This window comes from Struthio camelus, chromosome Z (assembly GCF_040807025.1).
Source record: "Struthio camelus isolate bStrCam1 chromosome Z, bStrCam1.hap1, whole genome shotgun sequence".
NCBI classification, from domain to species: domain Eukaryota; kingdom Metazoa; phylum Chordata; class Aves; order Struthioniformes; family Struthionidae; genus Struthio; species Struthio camelus.
The window spans coordinates 34,365,312-34,392,558 of record NC_090982.1 but is presented as its reverse complement, the minus strand read 5'-3'; the positions used below and the strand labels follow the sequence as shown (position 1 = coordinate 34,392,558).

Below are 27,247 nucleotides of genomic sequence, written 5' to 3'. Positions count from 1 at the left end.
CTTTCTTACTTTCATTTGGATGATCAACCAGAATAGCTTTGAAATGGGTGAGTTCCAAAGGTTACCGAAGCCAGCATCCTGTTTGTGATGGTGCTCAATAGTAAAAACATAAACCGGAGTATAACTCAGGTCAACCATGTAGCAGTCCTTTTCTGAAATAAACTACTACTTTCTAACAGTCTCTACCTCAGGGACTTACTGAGATGGAGTGATATTTTTGAATTAATAGCTCTCCATAGATTTATTATTATTATTAAATCTTCCAATCTCTTTCAGAACGTAAGCAAACCTACAGCTTCACGTGGAGGAATTGCACAGGCTAACTAAGCATTTTGAGATTAAAAAAAAATCCTTTCATTTGGTTTGAACTGCCACAGAATAATTTAAGTTGATGACTTGTTCTCTATTATGATATTTATAATTTGCAAATAGTAGAGAAGTCAGATTTGAGTTTACTAAAGAAGTTAGAGAATTCTCTCTTTTTGCATTGTCCGACAGGGCCTTATCCTTCTTCGTCTTAATATTGCAGCTGTAATTGGTGCCAAAAACTGACAATACTCCTTATCTAAGCTATTGTTAAAAATCATCCTCTAGACATGCTAGCATTTCAAAATGTCTTGATGCATACATACAGTCTGATACAGTCTACATTTTGTTAGCCTGTTCTTTTTATCCGTGGATATGATACTAGGAAATAGCTAAGAAATAGCGGATTCAGTTGTGACCAGTCTTTGACTTCTGCTTTTACACTAGTGGTAACTTTTTCAGTAGAAAATTACTTAATAGTATTATTGATTTCTCTTCTGTTTCTAAGCTCAGCTTTGGAGGGATCCCAGCGCCTGGAAAATCAGGGACATTGTCACGCAAGAACTTTCATGGGTGTTTTGAAAATATTTATTGTAATGGAGTGAACATTATTGACTTGGCCAAGAGGCATAAATCTCAGATCTACTTTGTGGTAAGAGATGCATACTTAAAAAAGAACAAAGAACTAAGGGAAAGAAAATAAGACTGCAGCCACTTTCATATGCAACATGTAAATTCGCAGTTCTAGGAAAATCTGTGTTGTTCAGTGAAAGAAAAATCAAGGAATAGCCTAAATGGGATATTTTATCTCTGCTGCTGTGGAGATTCATGCAGTAGACAGTGCAAGATACAAGATTTTTCAGCCGTTTTGCAAATATTTAGATGTGTGTGTGATAACTTACTGTTGTGCAGGTGCAGAAGCGAGTATAATAACATATACATGAAGTCATCAAAGTTCTGGCTATAGTTTCTGCGTCTCACTAGTGAAAACATTAGTGGTACATTTTATAAAAATTTTGTTGACAAAGATACCAATTTTCTCCGGAGCATTATAATGTTGATTTGTCAATTCAAATTCAATTCAATTGACAATTGTACAATTCAATTGTATTGTTTGTCAATTTATACCCCTCTTTGTCTTAAGAGCTGTGATTTGGGCTGCTGGGTTTAGTGCATTTGTAGTGACATAGCCAGTAGCTGTAGCAGACAAATCTCAATCATTTGGAGAAATGGTTTCAATCATTTACTAAGTTCCAGCACATGTGTTAACAAACATTTTCTGTAGTTTTTACTAAGTTAATTGTTCTTTAAAGCTAGCACAAGAACAGCCTTTATTTGCACTATTTAAAATTTTCAGCAGCCGCAGAGATATGATACAAAGAATAAGTTCAAAATAAATAAGTAAATGTGAAATACTTTCCAGCTCCAAATCTTTCTGTTTGGATTTCATTTCAAAATAGGATCATTCAGATCTGGTCCCCTCTGTCCCAGAAAAATGGATATATGGCATCTTCTCTGTTTTACTTTATTTCTCGTGTGAACCTCATCTGAAGTCTATGTGGACTAGGAGAAAGGACACTGTAAAATTATTATCATAGAAGATAATATCATCTTTATCTCAAATAATGTAAACTGTTGTGCTACTTTCAAAACTAGGAAATGTTTTATAGCATAAGTGTGCCAGAAAGTATGTACGTTACCATAGCATCCTTGTTAAATAGCCAGCATCAGGATACAGCCAGATACCATGTCAGGCAGCTGTCCCAATAATGCGGAGGGGGAATCTGCAGATGGTAAGCTTTTAGTGTTTAACAAGGTTTATTATTCTGATGATTACCTTTTAAGTATGGGTCAGTTCAGTTGACTATCCATCTCTCTGCAGTTGAGTTCATAAGATAGAGCCTTTATTTATTTATATTTCTTCCTTGAAGGAAATGAAAACAGATTAACTTTAATGTCTTGCTATGCTATGGGCTAGTGGGTATTTTTCCAACATGAATTTTATAGCTTTGTGCTATGAGGTCAACGTTTTACGTACGCTTAAAAATTTAAAAGCTGTTTATTGAATGGAAGCTAAAGGTACTTGATTTTCTGGAGACATTATTCTTCTAGTGATCGTCTGTACAGAACAAATTAGTTATAGTTCAAAAGGTGATAGCAAGTCATTAGATCAAAGTAGGTGCCTAAAGACAGTTGCCTTATGATCTGGTCCAGATGCACATCTCCAGCTGCAATGAATTGGAAAGACTGCTCCTTGGTCCAACAAAATATTTTTCCTGAAATTTAACACTATCGTAAACACTCAGTCGCTGAGCCCAACATTTTTCTGCATTTAGACCCCTGTAAATATTTGTACCAAACTTTGCATTCAGTGGCATTTCATGTGACATTCAGAAATCTGTCAACAACTCCCTAATGCTTCCTGAGGCTGAGCCAAAATAGAAACAGATTAGATCTGTGTAAACCCCGAAGTACCATTTAATCACCCATGTAATTTAGGATCTCACTTCTTTCACTCAAAGGTTTTTGCCACTCTTTGCCTAAGCAGAATAGTCTGTTCTGATCAAACAATTTTTTAAATATTTCTCAAAATTATGACATTCTTTCATATTCATACTTGATTCCTAGACTAACACATCCAAGAATTATAAATATTAGGTCCTATGCATAGTGTGGTTTCTATACAGAAGTTTCCGTGACTATTTTTTCCTAAATGTTCTTAATGCTGTACTTTCATTTTTTTCTAGGGCAACATGTCCTTCTCATGTTTAGAGCCACCGATGGTTCCTGTTACATTTCTGAGCTCCAGTAGTTACCTGGCACTGCCTGGCAATTCAGGGCAAGATGAAGTATCCATCAGTTTCCAGTTTCGCACCTGGAACAAAGAGGGACTTCTGTTGTTTACTAAACTACACCAGGCTTCAGGTGGTCTCCTCCTGTCTTTGAGTGATGGGAAAGTTAAAATGAGTCTTTATAAAGCAGGAAAAGCACTGAATGACATCACTGCAGGTAACAGAAATGGGGAGGGAAGAAAAAGATTCCTGTGCAGAAAAAAATAGGTCATGTTATTTAGTATTTCCATCAGTGACTTGTTTCTATGACTAGTGTGTGTGTAATCGAGCTTTACTGATGTGAATTTTGTCCCAAGTGTTTCTAAAACAGTTCTTTCCTTTTTGGCAAAATGCAAATATGTGTCTCTTCCTGTTATTATGTGTTTAAAAATTAGCTGTAAGAATATAGTTTTCAGAGCTGGATCCTTAGTTTGCTCATGTGTATAATCTGAGCAATTTCAGACATCTAAGCATCTTTTTCATTTGTGAAATGTAAACAATTTCTTGCTCTACCAAGCAGAGGTGTTAAGATGTTGCCATTTGTCAGTATCTTCACAAGGGATCAAGTAACTCATTTGTATATGAAGTTATACATCGTTGTATATGTTATCTTATGTTGTTTCCCAGAGGTCTCAATTAAAAACTTTCTGTTAAATTTGGGCAGAGGATGAGAAATATTAGATTGTGTTCCAAAAACTAAGGAAAGCTTGATTCCATATTAAGAGCAGATGTATAGTAACAGCAAGAAGAAATAGAGAATTGAGCAGACTGAATGACTGAGAGCTTAAGGGGTGCTTTTGTAGTTAACCACTACATTGAGACTAGATCATTTGCACTTGGTGTGCTTTGATTTCCAGGGAGCCCTAGGGCTGGAGGTTTCCAGACAGTCTGCCCTTTATTCTTCTTTTGGGCCATTCCCCTGCTGGAAAACAAAAATATAAGGACAAGAGAAGGAAGAAAACATAGTAAGATACCGTCGTGTTTGAGAATGTCTGATAAGAATCTTAAGAAGCGGCTCCCAGCTTTCCCTGGCATACTTTCACTTAGTTTGGGAGCCAGGGCACTCCCTGTTTCACCAAGAGGCTCCTCAGTTTTTCTCTGTGCTGTTACCAATTGATTTGAGACTGCTGGTACAGCCAGGAATCTCCTTGTTTCATTCAAAGTGAGAGAAGAACAATGTTAAGTGACAACTACTCCATCTCCCATGATTTTTTCAAAAATGGTGAAAGGCAGTAGCATCACCGTGTGGTAATACCAATACCTTCACCTAGCAGTGCTTTATGAGTAGTATACTATGCTCTGACAGTGCATGCAGCACAATTGGCTCAGAGTTTCTCATCTGTTACGTAAACAAATTGAATTTTACCACTCTGTTATAGAAGGGTAAAATGGTAATGAGAGATGAGTTCCCAATAGGAAAGATGGAGTTAGAGAGATGGGAGGGGTAAATGGGATTTCACAGAAAGTACAAAGATGAGGAAACAGGACTGAGTTTGGAAAATGTACTGTGCGGACAAAGAAGGTGATCAGAGTCCAGTAGATGGATGGATACATCATAGAAGTAATAGGTAACTTGGCTGCCAAAAACACAGTAAGTTGATCCTAGATTTATTTTAGATATGATACAAACATACATTTCATGTTTGCTATTCATAAAGCAGGAATATTATTAGTGGAAAAGAAACCAAGTTAGTTCCAGTGGTGTGGATGTGTGAACTGAATTAAAAGGTGTATAGTGAGCTGGAAAAATGCAGTTTACCGTTGTACTCAGCAAACCTTACAAGGATTTGGATGCATGACAGATGGGATCTCTTATAAAGCGCATGTTCGTTGGAAGGATAGGAACCAAACCATGGGAGTTTTCAGGCAAGAATATAGAGAGAGCTGAATGATGCTGTTTAAAGCTAGTTCTTCTTGAGCAATAATCAATACCGTAAGTAACTGCAGCAGTTACTGTAGTACAAATCAAAAATGTAACCCTCTTGGACCCCCCAGAATTCAAAAGGCTATGTAAAAGAGGGAGAAAAATCTCAATAAAAGTGATGCTTGGTACAAACACAGTATAGGAATCACTTCTGATCTAAAACACTCACAAATCGTGTGTTTGGCAGTGTAAGGTAGACAAAGAGAGCAAAGCAGAGCCAAGTAGAGCAAAGAAACAGCTGCAGGATTTCGAAACAGGGTCTAAATCTTTGTTCTGTGTCTTAGCAACACCACCTTTGTTTCTTTTAGATTAATTCCTTATTTCAGTGGTAGAAAATGCAAATTTCTGTGAGGGAATAAAAAAAGAAAAAAGTTAAATGTAACTCCAGAGCTCATTATCTCTCTACAGGTGTATAATGATTTAATGTAAAATTTTAAACAGCTGATGATTTTAGTACAGGAAAGGATTGTGAGCTAGTAATGATAATGTTGAAATTTACATAAATACTTTGATCCTATTTCTGTGAGCGTCAGTAGGATCAGCACCGGTATTTGTTATAATCTAAAATAACTGATGCACAAAGAATATCATTTTAATTACAAGAGGTTTCTCCAAGCACAGCATTTGAAAATGTCAATTTCTTGGTAAGAATGTCAGTGGTGTGTACTTAACAGTGATATATTTGGCTTTTAGGAGCTATTTCAATTGCAATTCAATTAGATGTTATATGTAAAACACCTCAGTGTCACTTCAACAGACCAGCTGAAGTGATGGCACTTTGGCATATAAGGCAAATTATTCAATTTCAAACCTGCAATCAAATGCGTAATATATTAGCTGAAATACCTCAAAATAAATCTTGAAATTCTATGCTGAAACCGAATTTAACATTATTGTATTGTGTTAAGCTTACTGTTCATCGGGTCTAACAGGTGGAATGGTATTTGTCCTTGTGAAGACAGAAACTACTGTAAAAACACCTTATTCTCTTCTGAGAAAGAAGTTATCTAGCAAAAGCATACACTAACATTTTCTTGAGCTTTTGAAGTGTTTATTGTTGCTGCATTCACTGAAGTGAATAAAGTCTGCATTTGAAGATTGAATAATTAAATTATGGTTGGTTGGACAGGTTTGTTCCCCTACCGGCAAAGACTTATGACCTGGCTTTCACACACACACAAAATTTGATAATTAAATCTGAACATATTTCTTTGTGCACAGTTCTTAGAATTCATTACCATCAGATTTTAAAGATTTCTTCAGCCGTATAAAAGTGAGAACAGTATGTTAATTCATGAGCGATTAAGCTATAATAAGCTGTATCCTTCTTTTACACAAAGGTTGCTTAATATCTTTCTTTCCTTTGTAGCCTCTTTTGCAAGCTGGTCATAAAATCTTCACAAAGAAATAACATAGATTAAAAAAAGAAATGAACACAAAGTTAATTTGTGTTGAATGATGAGTCCAAATTGAATTACAGTATGTATGAATGTTTGAAATATCATTATTCAGTTTCTTTATATGACCCTGTCTTTCTATACAGCTTCTAATTAAATCATCTTAGCAGTCATTGCATTTGGAGGTTATACTTCAGACTAATCTACAAATTATTTCGAAAGTACTTAAAAGCTTTTCATTTCTCATTGATCTTATTGTGATAAGATATAGGGACTGACTTTTGATACATGCTTTCATGAAGTTATATGTCATTGTTCTGCAAAACCTCACACAGACTCACTAATACTTAAATATTAGTTACTTAAGTATTAAAATAATGGAAGTACAGGTAATGTGAATAAATGGAAATCTTATTTAATAGTTATGTTAGTATGCATTAATAATATAATTGCTATTTTTTTCCTCATGTGTCTCCTGGTAAAGCGGTTTTAAGACTCCTGATCGAGCACCAATTAGCATACTTTTCAGATGAAACGGATATGTTAGCAGTCCCTTCACCTTCATCGTACATATGTAGTATCATACCATGCCTTCACACAAGCAAATATGAATTTAATTAAGATTCTTGATGCCAGGGCTGCAATTAACTGCTTTCTCAGGAATTTTTCATGCTCCCACAATGGCAACAGTTCCCCGATTTAAAGAAAGGGATTTCTGAGAAGTTTTAACTTTTCTTTGAGCTAGGTGAACTTTTTGTAGTATCTCTAATCACGCCGGCCTGTATGATGAGGAAATAAAATCTCTCTCACATTGACTACATCAGTATGATGAAGTATAGTAAACAAAACAAGAATTGCAAAAGTCATGTAACTAATTTTCTGGTAACCAAATGATTTTTCTGTTTCCATCATTCATGCACTCTCTTTCTTCATGGTTGGTCATTCTCTTACCTATCTTGCTATTCAAATATTGCAATATTTAGAAAATGAATTCCTTACCTAAATAAGAGGTTAATGAGGCAGGATGCAACACTAAAAATTAAAAGCAATTGGCTTTGCTACAGCTGAAATGAAATTACAAAATGCTTTCTTAGATTACCAAAGGAAAACATAGCATATTGCAGAGATGTGACGGAGGAAAATGTCAGTCACTTGAGTTACCTCTACAAAGAAGGAGCTGAATTGCTTAAGGCAGGTAGGTAGGGAAATACTTTGTGTATGAATCTTCTTCTTCTATAAAACTAGTTAATCCCAAAGATACAATGTTACAAGTGGTGTTATACTCTGTGTGCACTTTACAATTTTTTTCTTATTGGGGGACCATTCTACAGTGATTTGTATAAGAAAACTGATTAAACTACTGCAAATTGGGATACAGCCTTTCTCAGGTTTAATCTACTGTGCCTTCAAAAAATACCTTACTCATATTCACTGTTTTAGCATACCTGTGGCATCTTTGATAAAAGAATCTATAGTTCACTGAGGCTGAAAGTGGTATAAAAGACCTATAGATGCTTTATCTGTTTGTGATTCTTTGTTAGTTTTTGATTTGAAGTTAGTAAAACCCTTTGATATATTTTATGAGTTCTAGCTGTAAAATAGTACTAAAAAATAATAGGAGAGATATATAATAACACCTATGAAGTCTAAAAACTTCAGTGTAAAGTGTGACTCATCTATGCCCCTGATACTGCAAGGCAGCAGTAATATTTTTCTAGTGCTTTATCTACTCTGTTTTTTAAATGTCTGTGGAGCTGCAACAGATTACATAATGAAAATATACCTAGAGCTCGAGTTCTAGGCTTTAAGGCATTTACTTGATCCTTAGCTCAGTACTATGCCAGCCCTAACATAAAATACACTAGCCTGAAGGCTACAGTAAGTTATATTGACTGCCACCAGACCAAAGGGACTTCTTCAGCAGTTTGAGACCTTGAAAATGTAGGAAAACTGCAGTCACTCCCTCCACATTGCCTGTAGGGCTATATAAATCCTTTTTGCCAAAAGATTACCCTTCTGTGGGTGACCTTTTGGCAGCCAGCTGTAATAGCTTTACTATTATACTATAAGAAGGTTTCAAATTTTTCTTTTAATAAAAAGTCCATCTCTATAAATATCATTAATAGGGAGGTTTACAGAAGTAGAAAACCCACCTATCAATTAATTGATGTTAACTGTTCCTTAATTATTCACCCTGAACATAAATGTACTGTTCCTGCTGCCGGGAGATAGGACATGGAATATATGCCTCCTTAAAATACCACATCTCATGGAAGATTGCAGCCAAAATAAGTAATTGCCAAAATGCTGCCAGAATACTTGTGAATAAGGCCCACGTTTTCTGGTGTTACATTTGAAAGGAGAATTGTTCCTGAAAGGGCCACATAGAGATAAAATTATATATTGGCCATAATTTTCATATACTACTACTCAGGTTAGGGACAGAGCAAAATTTTAGTGTTACTAGAGGATAAGGTTTCTTCGTATGTTCCATAATACTGGCTGAAGTAGAGAAACAAACAATAGAAAGTTTGTATGTGTCTATTATTGTATTCAATGTATTAGAGACATTTTCTGAAAGATCACATATCTCCATTTCTAATGCAATTCTAGCATTTATCTGATGATTGTATGTTGATCTGACTTGTTTATTCTGCGGTAGTTAACAATATATGGATCCTAGTTATGCTGAAATTTAGCTATTTGAACCTTCTCACCTTTCTATTTTGTTTGTTATCTTTCTGTTCTGAACAATTCCATTAAACGGTAGGATATTTTCCAGAATACCAACAAATTCTAGAGAGGAGTATACAAATGCATGAAATTTCAAGAGAAGAATAAAAGATCACAAATCAGAGACACTCAGCAGTTCAGAAAAGACATTACCTAATTCTAAGGTGGTATTCTCAGTTCCTTCCTAAAAGAAGCATCCCTATTCAAACAGCACTCAAGAACTTAACTGACTTAAGGCACTTACTTAAAGATAATAATGTTCTTAAATGCTGCCCTGAATAAAATGTATGTAAATGTGTATATGTAAGTGCTTTCTGGAATCAGGACTAGATTTATTATTTTGTGGCATCATATACTTACTCATCTAGAGGTAGCAAAAATTTGTGTTAGAGGCTAAACCCTCGGCAAATAGCTCCAAAATGTATGCATGCATTTCATGTAAAATAGACAACTGAAAAAAAAAATCTTGTGACATTGACATAATGATTGCTGAAGCTTTTAGCATTTATAGAATTTTGCTACTTTACTAGGATGTAATATAATGACTGCCTTTGGTATTAAAAGATGAAGAACTCCCTTGTAATAGTGCAGTAAAAAAGTGTGTAATGTTTAAAATACTGTATCAGCCATCACCATGATGTCTTAATGATAACCTTCTCAGGCTGAGAGGACACTTATAGTAACTGCATTAAACGGATGTATTACTGACAATTAGGGGCATTACAACTGCAGGTTTTCCTTATTCACTGAAGCACTTTTATTTTTCCTTATCAGAAGATGAAGAAAATGAATAGATGAATGTTCTGTTTTCACCCAAGATATTATGTCCTTTATTCATTTTTTCTTTCATTATCACCCTGAGTTGTAGGCTACAGATTGCTGTAATAGTCTCTTCTCCTTTCAAGTCTGTGATGTTCAGCCAGTAGAACAAATAATGGTTATATGGATTTCATTCAGCTTTTTATCTACCTTTTAGGTGCCGGATTAAATAATGGCCAGTGGCATTCTGTATCCTTCTCTGCAAAAAGGAATCGTATCAGTGTAATAGTGGACAGTGATGTGACCTTGTCTGCTCATGCCTCCATACCTCTGCAGATTTATTCAGGGGATGCTTTCTACTTTGGAGGTAAAGTATGTTGCTTATTGACGCTGGCGGTATGCCACAGTTAAAAATAAGTTTTCCTAACATATCTAATCGAAGAGTCAGAATGATTAGGCTTACCCCAAGTCTTCTTTGCCCAGCTTGGGTATCTTTCAAAGCATATGTTTTTCAGGTACTGCCCTGAGTTTAGGGAGTTTGCATTTCCTCCAAGTTTTGTAATATTGGGTAAAATAAATTGCTATCTAAATCCTTAGTCACTTTTTCGAACATAATTTTCTAATATCATGCTGTTTTAATAATAAAATATGATTCTGAACTGACAATCAGACAATCATACGTGGGTTAACAATCTCTCGTGCTGCACACTCATTGTATTGCTAAATCAATGTCTGAGAGAATCTTCGAGTGGGCTCACACTTAAGGTGCATGTTTCTTTACTCATGCGAAAATCCTCTCTATGTCCATATCCAATACATAAAAATTACTCTTTAAAAATTGGCTTTTATCACTGTGCCACCCGCTTTACTATGTTTGGAGAATATTACTTGTGCCTAAAAGCTAGATTTAGATGTCTCCATTTCTCTAGAGAGATACGCATTTATATCTGAACCCCTTCATAGTCAAGCCATGGAATGTCACCATGTGACTTTGTCATTAAACACATATTTTTACCAGTAGCGTTGTACAGGTTGTAATGAACCTGAATCTGTTGAGAATGGACTTCATAATAGCAATGTTAAACAGTATCTGAATACATTATTCAACACTAGCCAAATGCTTTGTCTCTTGTGAACTTAGGAATTCATGACAGAACACTTTATTAGCAATTCTGATTCCTGAGAAAAGTGACAAACATGAAAAACCCTGAATCAGTATGGACGAGGTGACTGTCCACAGATTAGTAGCCTTGAAAAAATGGACTGTGAAACGACTGCATGCTCACAAGACGAAATTTAATCTAGGAACAGCTACAAGAGCTTCCATGTGACTTCTTGAGATGATTTCAGACCTGGCATCTAGCCTTTTCTACTAAAGATAATGGAACGCCCTGCTCTGGATGATAAACAGAGAAAGATATAGAATATTGGCTTTGAATAGCGAGAAAACATTTTTAATTCTTTCTTTCTGCATTGCTCCTGGCTCCCACATCTCTCATTATGTGATTTGCACCAATGGCTATTGCAGGGCTGATGGCACAGGTGCACAGATCAGGAGGAATATGGGCAGTTGCAAAAAGCAACATATCCAGTTAAGTTATACAGCGGGACATTTCTATTTATCTTTTGGGGGGCATATTAATGCCAAGAACACTGTAAGTGCTAATTGCATATCCACTCCTCCTCTTCTCAGAATTAAGCTTTACAGTCAAATCAGCAGCTTGTGCATGTCACACAACTTGGGGAAAATCAAGTAGAAAGCTTCTGAGTTTAGAAAACTGTTTATTAAAATTTTATGTCTTATGCCACTGCCCAAACGCAAACAATGCATTTTGAATTTCTTTCTAACTTTGTTAAAATGTATGCTATGTTTCTGTGTGCTAGTTGTTAAAATAAGAATACATGTTTTCCAGAATAGCTGTCCAGGGAGACGTAACGGTTATTTTGTTTGCTTTAAGGAATGCGAAGTATGTGAGAAATATGTATGCTTAGCTGAGAAAATGTGTAATTATCATGAAGATTCTTTATTATATAATGTCTTCTTTATTACATGATATCAGCACAAACCCTAGTCATGCCATCAAGGACATGCTGCATCTCTCAGTTCTTGGAATAATAACTCATTGCAACTATAAGGGCAAAAAGACATTAGTTAAAAATGCAATAAGCACATCAGGCATATGTCATTATTAATAGATTTCTTTTTTTTGTTAACACGCAGCCCACAATTATAAGGAACCCCACTTACATTAATATTAATGAGTATGTTACATTTTCTGTAATAGAATTAGAAGACACAATGTTTTAAAGATAATATGAAAAAATTTGAGGTAAATTTTTGTACAGTAACTTTTAAAAATGTAAACTTTCTCAGTTTTTATTGGCTATTTATTTTTTAAAATAGGGACTCTGTGTTTCATTCACAAATGAGTGTCAGATTTTTCACCTCAAATAACAAAAAATTTATTAACAATTTTTTGTAGAATTGTATAGAGAGTGCGGTTAAAAACTGTCATTGAGCTGTCTAACTGTGGTGAAACTGAAGGGTTACTGCGTTCCTGCTTGGACTTTTGCAAGTCAAGGGATTTGTTTTTCTTAAAGCTTTATACTAAGTAGTTGATAAACACTGTTCCTTAGAAACAGTTTGGTTCCTTACCAGAAAAAAGACACTGATGATTTTTTTTTTTCGTTACAGTCTTATCTTATTTTCTATTTTATAATTCTTGAGAATCTGTGCATACTTTTAATGTTCTTTTTCACTCATTTGAATGGATATAGAAGTTTCCATTGTCATTTTGTTTTTCTGTAAAGAGGATCTCTGCACTGTTTTTACAGAACTTTAGGAAGTACCCATTAGCTCTATAGAATAAAGAAATGTATTAAAAGTCACTGCTTGCTAATGTTATGAAGTGAGACGCTCTTTGAATGACGTGAACCCAAATGCAGAATTATCTATGATCAGAGTATTGCCCTTCTGCATCATCCTGAAGCAATATTATCCTCCAGAAGAAAGATAAAAAAAAAATACATTCAGGTACATGTTGGCATGCAGTATTCAGTTGTCACAGGAAAAAACTGTTCAACTTACATAGTTTAAATCAGTATCGAAGCAGTTTATTCTTTATTAACGATATGTAGTTAACTTCCAGTGAACAGTACAGTTCAGATCATTATCAGTAATACAACAGATAAACAACAATATTATATACTTACAAAATATTAATCATTAAATTATGGAATAATCTAGGTGGAAAGGGATCTCCAGAGGTTGTTTAGTCCAAGCCCTTGCTCAAAAAAGGTCTGATGAGGTCAGATTGTGCAGGGGGCTGTGTCTAATCAAGTCTTGAACAACTCCAAGGATGGAAATCCCACAGTTTCTGCAGGCAACCTATTCCTGTGTTTGACCACCCTCATGGTAAAATATTTTTTCCTAATATCTGATCAGAGTTTGCCATTTCCAGCTTGTGTTCTTTGCCTCTCTTCCTATCACTGTATGTTTCTGGGAATAGTCTGACTCCATCTTCTCTGTATCCTCCTATCAGGTAGTTTTGGACAGCAATAAAATCTCATCTTTGCTTTCTCTTCTCCAGGCTGAACAGGCCCACCTCTTTCAAACATGATGGAGAGCGGCCTAGCAATGACATCCGCCAGCTCCCTCAGCACTTGTGGGTACATCCCAGCAGGGCCATGGACTTGTGGGTGTCAGATTTGCCTAAATGATCTCTAACCCAATCCTTCTCAATCAAGGGAAAGTCTTCCTTTCTCCAGACTTTCCCTCTGGTCTCCAGAGTCTGTGATTCTTGAGGGCTGGCCTGAGCAGTAACCACTGAGGCAAGAAGGCATTCAGTATCTCTGCCTTCTCTGTATCCTTCATCACTAAGGTCCCTGCCTCATTCAGTAGCAGGCTCACATTTTCCCTAGTCTTCTTTTTGTTACTGATATATTTGAAGAAGTCCTTCTTGCTGTCCTTGACATCCCTTGCCAGATTAAAGTCCAAATGGGCCTTGGCCTTCCTCGTCACATCCCTGCATACTCTTACAACAATCCTGTATTCCTCCCAAGTGGCCTGTCCATGCTTCCACCTTCCACCTTCCATAAGCACTTCCTGCTTGTGTTTGAGTTTTACCAGGAGTTCCTTGTTCATCCATGCAGGTCTCCTGCCCACTTTGCTCAACTTTTTACTGACTGAGATGCACCTTTTTGAGCTTGGAGGAAGTGATCCTTGAATATTAAACCTCTCTTTGACCCCTTTTCCTTCTAGGGCCTGATCCCATGGGATTCCCAAGAAGGTCCCTGAAGAGGCCAAAGTTAGCTCTCCTGAAGCCCAGGGCTGTGATCCTACTTATTGCCCTGCTTCCTCCTCACAGAATCCTGAACTCTACAATCTCATAATCACTGCATCCAAGGCTGCCCCCAGCCTTCATATCTCCAACCAGACCTTCCTTGTTTGTAAGTTTGAGGTTCAGCAGTGCACCCATCCTTGTTGGCTCCCCATCACCTCTATCAGAAGGTTATCATCAGTGCTCTCCAGGAACCTCCTGGATTGCTTGTGCCTTGCCATGTTGTCCCTCCAGAGGATATCAGGGTGGTTAAATCCCCCATGAGAGCCAGGGCCTGTGATCATGAGACTACTTCCAGCTGTCTGTAGAAGACCTCATCTACTTCCTCTTCCTGATCCAGTAACCCATAGTAAACACCCACAACAGTGTCACCCTTGTTAGTCTGCCCTTTAATCCTTATCTATAAGCTCTCAATCTGCTCATTATAAACCCCGAGGCAGAGATCCATGCATTATGGTTGCTCTCTCACATAAAAGTGAACTCTACTTGCTCTTGCTGAACTTCATGAGGTTCCTGTTGGCGCATTTATCCAGCCTGTCCAGGTCCATCTGAATAGTAGCCTTGCCTTCCAGCATACTAGCTACTGCCACCAGTTTGGTATCATCCGCAAACCTGCTGAAAGTGCACTCCATCCCATCATCCAGGTCATTAACAAACACATTAAAACTTATTGGTCTCAGCACAGATCCCTGAGGGGACCCCAGCTGGACTTTGCAACACTGGTCATCCACTTAATCCACCCATACCTTATCAACATTCACTGCCCGCCTCTTGTCCACAGTGCCAGTCATCTCATCAAAGAAAGCAATGCAGTCTGTCACGTGTTATTTGCCCTTGGTAAATCCACGCTGGCTGTTCACAGTTACCTTCTTGTTGTTCATGTTTTTAGAAATAGCTTCTGAGAGGATTTGCGCCATAGCCTTTCCAAGACCTGGAAGGCCTGAAGCCAAGTCTTAACCTATGAAATCAAGCAAAAAGGGTCTTGATCAGCTCTGCCCTTTCCATATCCCCTGGTACTAGGTGTCTTTCCCCACTGAGCAATAGATCCACACTCTCCTTAGCCTCCCTTTTGCAGGCAATGTACTGATAGAAACCTTTCTCGTTGCCCTTCACCTCTCTTGCTAGTTTCATGTCCAGCTGAACTTTAGCTGTCCTGACTCCATTCCTACACCTACAGGTGATGCCTTTGTAATTTGCTCAAATGGCCTGTCCCTGCTTGCACCTTCTGTGTACTTCCTTTTAGTGTTTGAGCTCAGTCAACACTAACCATGGAGTTGAGCTCCATGGTTATCCTTGCTGGCCTTCTACCACTCTTGCTCAATTCTGCACATGGGAATGGACTGTTCTTGTGTTCTGAGGGAGTTGTCCTTGAAAATTAGCGAGCTGTCCAGGGCCCCTTTGCCCTACAAGACAGCTTCCCATGGGATCCTGTGAAGTAAGTCCCTGAACAAGCCAAAATACAACCCACGGTTGTAATTCTGCTTTTTGTCTTGATCACTTCTCTCTGGATATTAAACCCACAGTCTCATACTGCCTGCAGCCAAGGCTGCCCTTAACTTTCACATCTCTGATTCTATCTTCCTTGCTTGTGACTAGCAGGTTCAACAGAGCATCTCCTTTAGTTGGTTTATCGATCACCTGCATCAGGAAATTGTCATCAGTACATTCCAGAATTCTCCTGGATGGCTTGCACCCAGCTGTACTGCCCTTTCAGTAGACAGAGGGGTTGTTAAAGCCATCCTTGAATATCAAGTTCTGTGACTGTGAGGCTTTCTTCAGACACCTAAAGAAGACTTTATCTACTTCCTCTTCTTCATCAGGAGGTCTGTAGCGCGCATATATACATATAAAGTCACCTGTGCTCATCTGTCCTGTGGTTCTTACCCTTGCCTATTATCATTTGTATTTCAAGTTAGCTGAAAGACTAGTAGACTTTTTTCCCTATAAAAGGTGATCTGAAAGGTCAACATGACTGAACTTGCTTACAGCTAACTATGAACTGTCTATTGAACTATTGAACTGTCTCACTATTACCTATCTCTATAGCAACTTTCTCACAGTGGCTTTTTTTCTATCTGGTTTCAGGGGAATTTATTTCTTTATTTTATTAGTGCTGAATGTGTGCATTCATACTACTAAAAATGACAGAAACAGTAAGATAATACTGATAAGTAAAGATCACTGTATTTAGTAGCTCATTATATATCTTATTTGTCTTGATTTGTGACTTAAATCCTGTTCAAATGATGTTCACCTTGTATTGTAGACTAACATATATGACTAAGATCAGTTAGTCTGTTTACACATCGATTGCATTCCTTAGTTTTGAACTGCTGTTTGCATTATCCTTTACCCTAATTTTTAGTGATGGTATTGCATATACTTTAAAGCAGTAAGACTGAGCAGAAGTTTGTTTTTACTATTCCACCATCGTGTCTAATCAGAAGAGCTTCTGGCTAAAACCTTCCTCTTACAAAGTTTACAACACCTGGAAATCATGAATTCCAATCTACTTTTGGAATATATAAACCTTTTCAATAAAATAATTTTTTTCAGCTCCAGGTTTTCTACTTGTTTCAGGCTGTGGAAACAATACTGAATGTAACAACTCATTTGGTGGTTTTCAAGGGTGTATGCAACTCATTTCTGTTGGTAACAAAGCTGTGGATATGATCTCAGTTCAGCAAAATGTTTTTGGCAATTTCAGTGACCTGCAGATAGACTTATGTGGCATCACAGACAGGTAAGAAAATCTTATCTATTCATTCATTTATTTACTTGAATGTTTTGTTTCAAATATTGACTGAGTAACAAAGAAAACAATACTTACTAAATTGCTTGCTTTTTCTTCCATAAATGGTAATAAATCTAGAACTACTCTAGTATACTTAGCACAACCATGGAAAGAAAATTTCCATTTACTGAATTACCACTTGCACATAAAGTTAGAGAAACTGAGGTTAAAATCATTTGAGGTTTCTGATTCTCTGCAGCCCCTCCTCTGGAACAAACTTCTAGTTTCTCTTTAATAAACTAATTCTACATCTTACCATAAATCCCACTTGAAAAGATATGTTCTTTGTCTCTGCCAAAATTGCTGAATTGCTTATGTGTATTAAACAGTTTTGTTACAGGTAGCTTGTATCATTCTGTGTGTCCTATCATTCATGAGAAAATGTTCTTATGCTAGAATGTCTTCTGTGTATCTATGGTTGCCCCAAGTTTTTATTTTCCTTGTGATCTATATTTTTATGCACGTTATCTTTTCTTGTTTTGTAATTTGTTCATTCACAATATGTTCTTGTTATTTTAATAATGCCATGAGTAAATGTGGTTTGTTGCTGAACCTCTGGTTATCCAATAGTACACCAAGCTGTTTACTTGTCCTAGATATTCACATTTTTCTTCCATATTTTCATTCCTCTCCTGAAAAAAATATTTTTTCATTTAAAATAAAGAAAATAGGATAGAAAATTAAAGATGAGAACAAATATATGTTCCAATTCATTAGTTTCTACTTCACATAAGTATGATGGCAAACAAAGATGGCTCTTTAAACAGTCCTTATATCAATGTTTTTCAGTGTCTGAAATAGAAGTAGTCCTAACAGGTGACTTGTAAGGGTATTAATTTCTGGTATTAAAAAAAGTAATGTAATTTTTCATTTCTCTTCTGAAAAAATTAATTATCATTCCAATCCTTGCATCTTTGAAACTTTACTAGAGTCTTCACATCTCCAGTTCCCAATGCTGAAGCACCACCCAAATTCTGGAGTTATCCATGATTTTTGCAATAGAAACAATGGACCATTAAATATAATAGCTTTACACATTTAAACTGTATGAACACAAGTAAAAGTTACTGTTTGCATAGTGATCTGAATCTATATGCAGTAGAAAATTCACTGAAAATAATGAGTATATTGTTTATATTTATCATATTCATATATATATATATACACACACACACATATACATATACACATTCAATATATGTAGAGAAAAAGGCTTTATCAGATTTAAGATCCTCATAGGTAGTAATTTAATCATTCATTTAAGCGTTCAGGCATAATTTATTAGCCTCTTCTTTAAAACCAAGCAACCAACAATCCCCTATCATTTTCTTATTTTCTATTTCCTTAGTTCCATAAACTTCCAAATCCTGTTCTTATACATAAAATTATTATGATCCTTTCCAGTCATTGCTCTTCACATACTCCTTCACTTCAGCCTTTTCTTTGTATATCTGTATAATGCTGCATTGCTTATATACCTCTTAGCTATGCAAATAATTCTCTTTATATATTTCTCCTTAATATTCTCTCAGCTGCTTTATCAGTATATATTGGTTTAATAAGTACTAATTATACATAAGCCATTGACGAAATAACTTTAAAGGACACCACGTCATTTTAAATGCCCTCAAAGTTAGCACATTTAGTCTCTGAGGAGAGAATACCAGTTGAATCTGTCATAATTACATCAAACCCTACTACAGAAACATAAGATTGCCTACCAGGAGTTATTGCCTTTGATGTTCTGGCAGGAGGGCATTGTACAATAAATAAATAAATAAATAAAGCAGAAGAAATGGTTTTATATGTTTAAAAAAAAAGACACTAGTAATGGGGAAGTTTTCAAATATTTTCTTTTTTCTTAACTAAAGATAGAGGAAAGAAAACTAATGAAAATTACAGCAATTGGTTGTTCTTTTCAAAATATCTTTTTCAATAGTCTGAAGCTATAGTAAACAGTGCACAAAAAATGTCTTTAGTAGATAATTGGAATATAAAATTCTTCATTTTTTCTTCTTTGACAAAAGTATATTTGTGTTCTGGTTCAGTGTTCTCTTTTGAATATTAGCTTTTGATTATTATTAGTCTTCCGCTCTGAAGCTATGCATCATTTGCAGATGTCGTGCACTTAAAAGTATATTACCAAGTAATATATGATAAATGCTTGATCCATTGCTTTTTAGTTTAAGCAGACATGGTGATGCATGCAGAAATTACCTTTTACACCAGAAGTATTGGAAATTTTTGTCAGAAAGTTAGTTTCTTCAGAGAAATCACTGTACTAAATCTTGCTTTAGACAGGGTTGCTGCGAGTTGTGTAATTTGTATAGCTTCACTTTGACTTAATTAGTGACTGCTTTATATTATGTATTGTGAAACAGAGGATACAAAATATATTGTTAAAAAATTTAAATTATACTCCAAGTTGTTTTCAGTTCTATTAAAGTTGGCTCAAGCATCATCAATTTCATCTAAGCTTTTCATCTTGTGAATACTATTAAGAAGATGAATTAAAATAGACAGGGAGTCCATAGAAGTGAAGACCAGGTAAATCACTTGCAATGTAGGAATAATGATGTATTTATCAAAAAAGAATAAGACAATGGAAACTATGACTGAAACATATGCAAGTGGGGCAGCTGTCAGAGGATTGACTGAAAGTCCTGAATGGCAGCTATGGAGTATTTTATGAGTATCAACAATATTAGAGGAAGTGTATAGTTATAATAACTGAGTGTATTTGTAATAATTAGAGTCATACCCGTAGAAAGCAAAATCAAATATTTACCCTAGTAGTTATTACTATCCACATTTGTACATATCATCAAAAGTGAATTGATGTCCAGCGCCTAAAGTTCATTTTGTGACCCAAAACAGGGCTTCTTAGATATTCCAACATGATCAGCTCTTTCACTGGGAAAAATGTCACTTATTTCCTTGAAACGTAGTGACCTGTATTGCTGTACACCTGCTTACATTTTTTTTCCTCTTTGCAAACCTCTTCTTATCTTTGTTTATAAATATAAAAGAAAGATAAAATTCATTGAGCTTTAGTAGCAGTAGATGTAGAAAGGCCTGGAATATACGTAGGGTAGATGTGGGAACTGCTGGACTTTTACTCTCTTAAACTGATACCTTTCTAAGATCTCTTGAATGAATTAAAAATAAATTTACAGACCTGTGAATATTGGCTGGCCTGTCTTCTTTTTTGTGGTTAATAACGAATAATGAATTTTTGTACATCCTGAGCTATATCTTCTGTAAACACACTGTAATCCAAATTTTATTTAACTAATTTCCAAGGTGAAAAGCTTGTAAACAATCAGTTGAAGAATGCAGCATTTTCAGTTGTGGTTATTGAAAATATAACTTTATTTCTTCTTGTGCAATAGTTTATACCTGGGGAGAGTGCTGCAGTCTTAATCGTAAAACAGTTATGGGCAAATCTGCTTCATAGTCAACCACTGTAAATCCAGAAGAAAGCCACCAAAATCAGTGTGGTTTCACCAGAATTACACTCATATTACCAGCATGAAAAATGGCTTTCTTTTTTTACCAATAGCTACCTCTTGTGGTGGAGCTGACATACTAAAGTATTTTTATCCTTTCTAGAATAGGAAATAGCCACAAGTTTATAATAGGAAATAACTCTGAGGAGCAGTGGTCAACTGTATTTGGTATGGGATCATTTTGTATTTTTCTGTGATTTTTAGAAGAATAGAAAGCAACCTGCTGTGATGCTACTTTGTTGTGATTCATCCACTTGAAGAAATCACATCTGTTACAAAACTTACCAGTGAATTATCAGCATGCACATTTTTCATTGGTTTATCATTCTGTATTAAATTATAGTTAATTGATTGGCATTAAGTAATAATTATGCATGTTACACTTTAATTATTTCAGTTTTCTCAGGTTTATTGCATAATTAGTATATTTATGATAGTCAGTAGGAATAGGGGGGAATGTGAAGGGAAATTTTATTTAATTAATTTTGTAGTAATCATATTGACATCTTCCTCGACATGCCTGAAGACATCCTTTATATTATTATATTTCTTTTCTTTTTGCGTAAATATGAGTGCAATGTCAGAGAAAGGAAAAGAGTGAATAGGCTTACTTATTTTTCGTTTAGGTGTTTGCCTAATTACTGTGAACACGGTGGTGAGTGCTCACAATCCTGGAACAGCTTCTACTGCAGCTGTGCCAATACCGGTTACAAGGGAGCTACTTGCCATTATTGTAAGTCTAAGATGTTTTCTGACTATGATTTTGTTTCGAATAGATATTCTTCTTCTCCAAGAATACACCTTTGTTTTCATCATATGTATTACAAGACCTTTCAGTCATGTAAATATTCGTAACTTGGTTTGAGAAAAGGCCTGGAAAATTCAAAATTCTGTTGAAAGATTTACGGGGTGTCTCTTTTTGTGCCGTGTTTTTTGTAATTTGCACAAGATGGTCAGTATTCTCCTGTTGTTGAACATTCTGCTCTCTGAATCAGAAGATCATTTATAAATGTGTTTAATTTTTATTCATCATAACAAATAATGTATTTTTATTTTCTAAGACAGTGGGACTACATGCATGCGTAAATGTCATCACATGCTAAATTTTAAGCGCATGTCTATAATTTGCTGAATTAGGGAATAGATTAGGAGAAGGATGCAGCAGGGTGACTGGAACAAAGGTGGCATAAATAAAAAGGAGATGGTCGATACTGAGGACATCATATAGTGATCTTTCACAAAATTTGGTATTAATTGTAGGTAAAAACTTTTTCAGGAAAAACAGAAAAGAGGGAAGAGGACATATTCAGAAAACAGAAGTGAACAAAGACATATAGTTAATCTGCTCAGTCCTATGACTGTACTTTGATCTTTATCTTAAACTAATTGAAAGTTATTGAACTAATTTCACAGGTGATGCTCCACATTTGTACTGCTTTAAGCATGTTTGGGGTAGCAGAATAAATTATTACCCTGGCCTTGATTATATTTACCTATAATAGCTATAACCTTTACGTTATTAAAAAAAGTACAGGTAATTTTTTAAAATTCCAAAATATGCCCTCTTTATCATATCATCAAAATAAATAAATGTGTCCAGAGAAAATTTGCCCTACACAATTTATAAAGTCTTTGTTGGCGTGTTTTATAAAAAGAATGTATGTCTTTATACTAGGATATTTTTAAAAATCACTGATTCTCAAAAGACTGCGTATTAAAATATCACTTGTACAGGGTCAACAGCAGCGCCTACTTCTTCTATATTACCTGAGTTGTAAAGAATGCAGGGGCAGATATGAGATGTTTAAGAAAGGGTAAATTCTTGTATCAAGGAAAAGACATCAATAGTAGAGATGCTTTTGAATAGCACAGTGTATGGTGTAAAGCTAGGGACACACCCAAACTGAAGATGAATATGATTTGTTTCATTATAATTTGAAAAACCGTTTATTCAAAAAATTGGTGACATCTATGAGGTCAGATGGAGACCATCTTTTCCAAATGGTTCTCTGTGTGAAATCTAGGAATATGTTATTCAGTGCTGAAAAATAAATATTGATGTTTTCTGGAATGCTTATCTATTATTAATAAAATGCAGTATTTATGGGTATAAAATATATTCCTGTTAGTACTTGATTGCAGTGATTTTATTAATGGGTTCAACTTAACAATCTTGGGAAGGTTTTGTCCACGTTGTCATACTTCCATGCAATTTCAAAAGCAAAATATGCTCCTTCTCAAATAAATACTCTTTTAGTTATAAGCCTAGAAATGAGCTACTGGTCTGGAAATATTATTAAATGAATTACTATGTTACTAAAAATCTTCTACGTGTTCACATTCCTGGGACAAAAGGCAAAATGGGTAGCATGTAACTGAACATGATCTCTTTTGTAATGCTTCAAATTCAGCAAAGATCACTTACTGTAAGGGACTGTAAGTGTCTATTTGAGGTCATTGGGTAAGCAGTCTTCAGTGAATGAAATGTTTACTTTTTTTTTTAATAGGGGACACCATATAATGTCAGTAACCATCAGCCAAAAATTATGAAGAAATGGTATTTGTCTAAACACTAGCTTCTTCTTAAAAAAACAGCATCTCTTTTGGTTTATTTTAGTAGTACTTCTTAATCTTCCATTTATTTTAATACTCTGGATTTATATAGACAAAAACCTTCTTGACTATTCATAATTCTTACTCAGTGTGTTATTATCTACGTAACCCTTGTAGCCTTTTTTTTTTTTTTTGAAGATAACTATTTTTTTTTGACAGTGCATTTGCAAATTTTGGTAACAGTTAATTGGTTGACGAAATGCACAGTATAATTTTGAAAAGAAAGACCAGCATAGCCTGACTGCTCGGTAGCAATGGTTTGGCTAAACAAGAAGTTAAGTTAAAATGGTCTAGCTGTGGAGCTGCTATCAGTGGTTCCTTTCTGTTTAATTACAAAGATGGACTCAGAAGTCCCATTCCTAGGGTTTCGATCATAAGGAAGTTGTCATAGATTTTTCATCAGTCCTTAACAGATATAAAGTATACGTGACGTGGGACTGAGGAGCTGTCATTTTGTCTTTGCTTATTTAGTCCTTTTTCTGCAGTCTCAGACAAGTCATTTGCCCTGCTGTCTAGAACAAGAAGAAAATAAGAAGTGCACAAGCCAAAAATTGCCAGGAGACCATCAGAACATCTAGAAATACTTCTTGCCTTTTGATATATGTAATAAAAAAAGTCTGAATCAATTGGGGTAGTTCATTCTGCTGTTTTCTCCCTGAAATTTCTAGTTCGAAATGCAGAAGAAAATGCTTTAAAATGCCCTTTTAGATCTCCCCTTTAAAGAACACTAAATGATCTTTACAAATGCAAATAAAATGCATAGTTTTCACTGTGTGATTTCTTCTGTTTTCCTTAGCTGTGAACAAAAATCTCTTCTTTTCCCCATATACAGGCCATACACTTTGCTTTTCTTCTCTGAATAAAATGTAAAATGATGCTATTACATTTGTGATGGAATGTGTTCTTTTACAGCAATCTATGAGCAATCGTGCGAAGCCTATAAGCACAGAGGGAACACTTCAGGCTTTTACAATATTGATTCAGATGGAAGTGGCCCCTTGGGACCATTTCTTGTATACTGTAATATGACAGGTGAGGTGATAAACTTCCTTAACTCGCGGTTCGGTCTGTATGCATGCTCATTATACTGAAACACAATTTATCAAGTAAGAAGCCTCTGTAGCTCATAAGTTTAATGTATATAGGCACAGCAAAATGAAGGTGACTCCTTAGCTCGGAGTACTGAGCAAGGAATTAGGCAGAGAAATTTAAGTAATAACAGGATTCAGGCTGTGAAGCTAATGCTGGGTTCCTGTTGTGTTCTGCATAAATGGGGCATGTCCCATTTGGGGGGAATTTCATAATAGATCATTTTCAGGAGGGGTAGCTTTATCTTAATTGAAGTTAGAGCATCTCTAAGGACATTTAAGGAAATGAGAGATAATTTATGTTTTATGAGAAAATTACTGATTTTCTGCCTGCTAGCCCAATTGTAATTCAGAACTGAACTTCCATTGTTATGAGGAATACAGACATTGAACTTTGTCTTTCGAAATGCTAGTAGATCTTTTGAAAAAGGTAAATTCCACCAGTTGGATTCTTACAGCCTTACTTCCAAGCACTTGTCCTACTTTTCTGCACCCCGTTCTTTGCCTGTGATCGTTTCTGTCACTAGAAGTTTTAGGCATCTGGGTTTGTTGTCATTCAGCTTTTTAACAAACCAGTTGACGTTGTCTGCATATGCTTATTGATACATGTCCTTTCAGTTAAGCTTACATAATTTAAACACCTTTTTGCAGTTTAATATTATTTCATTTGCGTCTGTTTTCTTTTCTTATTAATTAGCTTCTTATTTACCTGGATTGCTTTCCAGCCAAAATAATGGAAATATTTCATTATTTCATGTGACAAAAATACATTTTATGAAAAGAGGCTTTCCCAGAGCCTTAACTGTTTAAAAGCTTACCTAGTTGAGCTATGGATGAATTTGGTGTGGGTGTGTCCAGACTGTTGAGAACTTGATTTTGAAAGCTTATAATAATCTTTTGATTTTTTAAATATTGTATGTTTGTTTCATAAACAACTTTTTTCACATATTAGGAGAAAAGAATCATGATCAAGTTTATTTCCTGAGAAACTGGTAGGGCTGTGCCTTCCAATGACGTTGGTTGATTTTCACAGCAATCTAAAGAATATTTACTATACATACTGAAATGGTAGAATTGTTTCTCTCAATCAGTGCTAGTCTCCCCATCTCCGCTCCTGACTTTGGCTTGTAAAGTAAACTGTGCATACTTATAGTGGGCATGCTTCAGATTAGCACAGGCCCTTGAAAAGAAATACGTGTGTGCTGTGAGATGGAAAGAGACCAAAGAATTATGGCAAAAAGATGACTATTTTTCAAAACTAGGTCTAGCCCTCTGAGGTACAGTGTAGTGTCTGATTTATCCTTGTGTGTCCATGAGCAGCTGTTCCTGTTTCCCTCAGTCGCTCCTTATTCACCACATTAAGCAAACCTCATTGATCAGTTCTTCATCTCGCGATGCAACCTGACAGGATGAATCTTCTATATTTGTTTCCTTCCCAGATTCTTCATGACTGGTATTCCCTTTTCCCACCAGAGGCAGGGAAGGCAGATGCCCACATTTCTTGCAGCCCTGTCTTGTCTTTGACATTCATGTGGCTTTTATTCTTGGGCAGCTGGCAGAGAGCTGCCTTTCCTCATTTTCAGTCTTGGAGGTCAGCTTCAAAATGAAAAGGCTGCTGTTCAAAGTGCCCTTTTAGGTGACCAAACTTTTCAGTGGCCAGCCTTTCTTTTTCCTTTGTACCTTTAGGGACGTGGAAATGAGTGGGATGGCTGACCTGCTTGGCTTTGAATTTTTATGTTCAGAATATTTTTGTATCTGTGTGTGTGTGAGTGTGTGTACAAAAAGAAATCCAAGTTTGTTATGCTTTCAGCTACTTGCTTTTTGATACCATGAGCATATACTTAATAAAATTCTATAATTTGGTCAAAATCTTACAAGAAGGATAATGAAACTGCATGAAGAGACTCCTTTTAGTATAATATTTCTTGAACAGGGATCACATCTTGATGTTTCCTTTGATTTTTCTGATGAATAGTGTCCTTTAAGTAGCCATCAGTTTTTTTTTACTATAAAAATCGTTTAGTGTCAGCTATGTGTAGCCTGTAGGAAGCAAATGAAATAAAGTAAAACTCTATTAAATAGTTATAAATATTAATATTAGAATGTTATTAATATTAATATTTTATTAGTTAGAAAAAATAATATTTCTTATATCCACTTAAATTACTCCTCGTTAAGTCACCAGAATATGGTGAACGTGAGTGTAGGCTTGACTTGACACAAGTTGACTTCAGCCAGACGCTTACTCATCCCTACCTGGAAGTATATTTACTTAGATGAGTTAGATTGTCGTAAAAGCATTACTGATGCTTCTCTTTTCACAGTGTGAGGGGGTTTAGCCAAGCTACAAAAAAGCAGAATAATATTTTTACATGTGGCCTTTATTGGCCACCTCTATTTAAGCCAATTTATATTTCAGGGGACAAGGAATGTTTAATCTTTGTACTACCAAGCAGAGTAACAGCTTTTACACTTCTCTGTAAGGGAACTTTAAGATATAGTGAGCAATGCCTTCTTCTACTGTGGTGCCAGCCAGTTTCGTGCTCTGTATGTCTCACTGTGTAGAAAAATTATCTTCTTTTGTCCTAAAGTAAATGCACAATATTTACCCTATGGCGCCTAATAGATTGTAAAGTAGTGACTTTATATCAGTATTGCAACATTAAAGTGAGGTCTTGATTTGTTTGTTTTGCATTGTAAGCTTTTACAATTAAAAATGCTTTCCATCCTTGCTGTAGAAAGTTGAAAGAAAGCTTTTAATGTAAAAATATTTGAGAGGTACAACTATAACTGAAAGGTCGCTGATGTACTCTCTGTCTTGTTCCCTAGTGTAGAGGGATATGTCCAAGTTGGAGAAAGTTCATTTCTCAGCAGACTGTGCATATCCATATAGTAAACATATACCTTTTACAAACACACAGTATACTGTATCATTCAATTATTTGAATTATAT

At 35.7% G+C, this 27,247-nt stretch overlaps 1 protein-coding gene across 3 annotated transcripts in view; it reads left to right on the top strand.

Annotated features, from left to right (window-relative positions):
• CNTNAP4 (contactin associated protein family member 4) overlaps positions 1–27,247 on the top strand; it is a 235,562-nt gene that overhangs the window by 158,246 nt on the left and 50,069 nt on the right. For all 3 annotated transcript variants that reach the window (XM_009680987.2, XM_068928377.1, XM_009680986.2), the window contains exons 7-12: positions 815–958; positions 3,054–3,315; positions 10,168–10,317; positions 16,871–17,033; positions 21,220–21,326; positions 24,119–24,238. In XM_009680987.2, coding sequence (XP_009679282.2) covers positions 815–958; positions 3,054–3,315; positions 10,168–10,317; positions 16,871–17,033; positions 21,220–21,326; positions 24,119–24,238 — 946 coding nt within the window. The remainder of the gene's footprint in view (positions 1–814; positions 959–3,053; positions 3,316–10,167; positions 10,318–16,870; positions 17,034–21,219; positions 21,327–24,118; positions 24,239–27,247) is intronic.